This window comes from Etheostoma spectabile, chromosome 24 (assembly GCF_008692095.1).
Source record: "Etheostoma spectabile isolate EspeVRDwgs_2016 chromosome 24, UIUC_Espe_1.0, whole genome shotgun sequence".
Taxonomy (NCBI): Eukaryota; Metazoa; Chordata; class Actinopteri; order Perciformes; family Percidae; genus Etheostoma; species Etheostoma spectabile.
In genome coordinates, this window is record NC_045756.1 from 4,027,246 (window position 1) to 4,031,339 (window position 4,094).

The 4,094-nt window shown below is 40.9% G+C and overlaps 1 protein-coding gene across 3 annotated transcripts in view; it reads right to left on the minus strand.

Moving 5' to 3' along the window:
• mgat5 (alpha-1,6-mannosylglycoprotein 6-beta-N-acetylglucosaminyltransferase) overlaps nt 1-4,094 on the minus strand; it is a 70,647-nt gene that overhangs the window by 50,254 nt on the left and 16,299 nt on the right. For all 3 annotated transcript variants that reach the window (XR_004327928.1, XR_004327927.1, XM_032506374.1), the window contains exon 3: nt 2,865-3,029. Coding sequence is in view for 1 of the 3 variants with exons in the window: in XM_032506374.1 (XP_032362265.1) it covers nt 2,865-3,029 (165 nt within the window). In the remaining 2 variants the exon portion in view is untranslated. The remainder of the gene's footprint in view (nt 1-2,864; nt 3,030-4,094) is intronic.

Below are 4,094 nucleotides of genomic sequence, written 5' to 3' on the forward strand. Positions count from 1 at the left end.
ACACCAGCCTCAGTGGAGGCGCCTGTCTGTGCTTGTTGTCGGTTGGTCTGAAGAGGCTCAGTCCTCTTTACTTTGTCACGTAACGCTCTTAAACAGGCAGGTAAGCACAAGTTTAGGTTGTGGAGCTGAAAAACACTTCCACTCCAGATCTCCACATCATGAGCATCAAAATTCAGGTCTCATATTTGACTGTGCGTCCAACATGATGTTTCACTGTTTTTGTACCTCTGTAATTTTAACTTACTGTGTCACAGTACTGTCAGTTACCGTAACACAAACCCTGGTAGGAGGCATCTGAATGGTTGTATTAAACTGTATCAAGCAATATATCCTGCACACTTATTACTGTAGCAAGTTAGACATGAAAATTAAAGTAAAACTGCTTAACAAATGCTTTACTGAAATGCATTTATATTCAGCGATAACCTTTTATATAAAAGTGTTTGTTGTTAGTGGTGGCAAATAAAAAACGTGGCACGTAGACACCTTTTTTTCCCCACACACACAATGTGTGACTGTAAAGCAATGAGAGCAGGCCATATTTTTGTGAGATGACCAATCACAAAAATGAAGCTGTGTTCCACAGTGTGTACACAGCTGTTAGTTTAAAACAGCAGGAGGTAGTAGCAGAAGGGAAGTTGGACTCACAGTAGCTGCTACATTGATCACACGTCAACATGAGGCTTAGTATGAAACTCTGTTGTGGAGTGTGTGATCAAATGGCGAACCAAAAGATGTAGTGCAAAATGTAATTCAGCACTGTATGCAGGTCATCAGAGGGTTTGGGAAGTTTCCCTAAACATCTGGGGCATCCGTTAATGTTTTTGTTTCAAAATAGCCTCGACCAGATTTGTGCCATGTGGGAATTCAGAGAGCTAGCATAGGGAATTCAGAGAGCTAGCATAGGGAAGAAGAGAAAGAAACAACAAGCATATTTTCTGGTAAATTAGTTACAAAAGCAGAGTAAAAGCCAGGAATAAACCACGAACACTACAAAGATCCAGGTTTGGTCCAGAACGTGACAGAGTCTTTGGCTAAGAAAATTACTACAATTGAGGTGGAAACAGTGTAGTCCCAGGGCTGCTGCCCAGCTCCATCTTGATAGAAGCCTCTCTGAAAGACAGGCGTGTTCCCCTCACTGTCCAGATTCTTATCTCTGTAATTGCCAGTCAGGGAGGAGCACTAGAGGAGTTGGCAATAGCCCTGGCTGCCACCCACTCCAAGACAGGGAGCATGCTCCAATGGATACTCTGCCGGTCCGTTTAGTTTGTTGCCAAGAGAGATAGTCGCCGCTTTGTCAGCTTGACCTGCATTCAGGATCCAAATGTTGTCTCTCAAGGGTACTGCCTCAAGTTTTAAGCGAACATGGCACTGCAGGTTTATTGACATGAGTCACAGGTCCAGGTAGTATCGCTCCACAACACAGGAGATGAAGCGACGAGCAGCCCCGACAATAGTGTGAGATTAGCGTCTCATCTCTCAAGTCCTCGAAGGACGGATTGAGACCAGAGAGAGAATCAACACCTGTACACACGGCCTGAGGAGACAGTGTGTACAGGAGGCTAGGCTACCAACATCTGTCTTTTTTTAAACTGGATTTTATACAATTAGAGTCTAGCTATTTAACCTTTAGATTTTTGTATGGTTTTGTTTTCATGTATTCTAATAAAACCTATTTTACAATATTATTTATTTTCATTATGGATTAATGTGCGGATTATGGTATGTTAATTAGTTAAAATGTAAGAAAGTAGTGACAAATGCCAATCACAGTTTCTAAGGGGACATCGTCACAAAACCCAATAGATAGTCAGTTCTAAGAAGTCATCACTTCACCAGCTCTTTCATTTATCTCAAACATGTTATGTCAGGACGAATTAACCCAAACTAAATGACTGTTATAATCACCCAGATGAAACAACATAGACAGGATGCAATGTGTTGCAGAAAGGATGGGGCATCAGTGGTTTGCCTTTTCATAGAAAAAGTATTCAAACACAGTACAAAGGAAATCAGATTTTTATCAGAGTCCTCACAACAGTCAGAGTGTCGTCTATGACGTCAATTGTCTTGATAACTCAAGGTCTTAAAAGAGAAAAAGTAACAAAGGCAGTGTCCACATTTGATAAAAAAATGGCAGTGCAACAGCTGTCATTTAGATTAGATCTATTATATCTAATCTATATAAATTGATTTCTCTGCATAATTTGCCTCAGAGCACAGATTCCACATTCTTACGGTTTAATGCTGTGTAAACAACTGAGAGCAAGTCCCAGGATCCCAGAAATACCAACACCTCGCTCTCTCAACTGGGCTGAATACATCATCTAAAAGCTGTCAGGAAAATCAATGAAAACTAATAAAAAGGGTCATGGAGCGTGGACAGAGGCCTTATTTGAATTGTGTCCAAAGATGTGGTCTGGTCCTATAAAGTGCCTGGTGTGCACTGTGCAATACTGGCAGAGTTTGGGAATGTTTTTCCCAATGGGATTTTTTTAAATGAAACGAGGGTCATAGAAAACAGCCCCAATCAGCTTATCCTCATTTCTTTGATTGGTCTTAGCTACTATAGGTTTACTGTGCACTTCCAAACCCTGAACAACAGGGGTTCTCTGGAAAAAGAAACAGTATAAAAACCTGCCCATACATGAGTCACAGTTTATTCGAATAATGACTTTCTGAAGCCAACTTTTTCTGAGGATGTTGAGAGAGAGTGAGTGAGTTTCCTCTTTGAGCTCCACTCTTCTGGGCTGAAATGTCTGCCTTTATGAAAAATACTTAAGACAAATCCTTCACTTCCCACTTCACCACGACATGCACACTTACTACACTTTTAAATGTGAAAGCCAAAATGGAATACATACCTGCCACGTTTACTTTTTCTGAATTTGTGGCGCTGGGTGTGGCAGTGCTGGTGCCGTTGGTCAGGTTGCCCCCTGTGCCGTTGTAGATGTTTTCCACCTTGGACTCTAGCTTGCCAAGCCTCAGCATGATGTTATCCAGCAGCACTGCAAGGGTCTTCTTCAAATCTGCAAGTAAGAATGTGAATCAGATTATTCAAGTAGTTGTGAAATAATTAATTTTATTATTTTCCCACAAGAAAACTAGAATGAATTAAACCTGTCAGGTGCCCTGCAGTGCTGTAGGATATAGGGGTAAAACAGAAGTCAGAGGTTGGGCTACATTAATACAGAATATCAGATCTGCCCCAAATTCAGCGTGAAATCCCCCAAAAAAACATCTATACAGCTGTCAAAAAGAAAAAAACTTCCAACTGGCCCCTGGCTTCTCACGGTTGAAGATCTTTCTGTATCTGATTAACTGAGCCATAACGCTCCAAATTCTGACAAAGAAAAAGCTGCCAATTCTTTTACTATCATCAGATTGAATACAGCAAGGGAACCTTGCTCAACCACAATGTAGACTTTTCATCTCCCACTACAAGTATTTGGATTTCAGGCAGTCAGCTTAAGGCTCATTTAAATGTAAATTCAAATGTTAAATGTAAAATTGGAACAAGTAGCCTTGCTGTTTAATTTGAGTCTATGCATTTCTGTGGACATCTTATTATTATCCACATAGGACACAGCTAAGGGTAGAAAAGGCCAGAGGGACGCAGACCAGTAATGAGAAAGAGAGGGCACATATTCAAAAATGTTAAGGAATGGCATTTTTTGGCATTATTTCTTCTAGTAATGTCTTAACTGCAAACGCCAGCAAATGGGATGAAATTTGCAAAGAAGTTAAGTTAAGTTGTTTTGAGCTGCTGTAAATGGTATATAGAGTATAACACATTATGTTCACAGCAACATGCTATTTGTCTGCAGCAAAAAGCTCTGTCATACTCATCAACCTCATAGTATATTATATCATCATGCACTGGCTTATATGCGTGCAGAAGTGATCAAGAGTGCATCAAGCGTGCTTTCATCAGATGATGATAATTGCAGTTTGTCTATCACAAACCGGCGCCACATTTTCCCTTAGCGCGATGCATTTGACACGCCAGTTTTCATCACGTCAGAGAGATTGGCAAGGGCACAACGAGGCCTGGCAGAGCACACCAGCCTGATTCATTTGAAGAGAGATGCCAG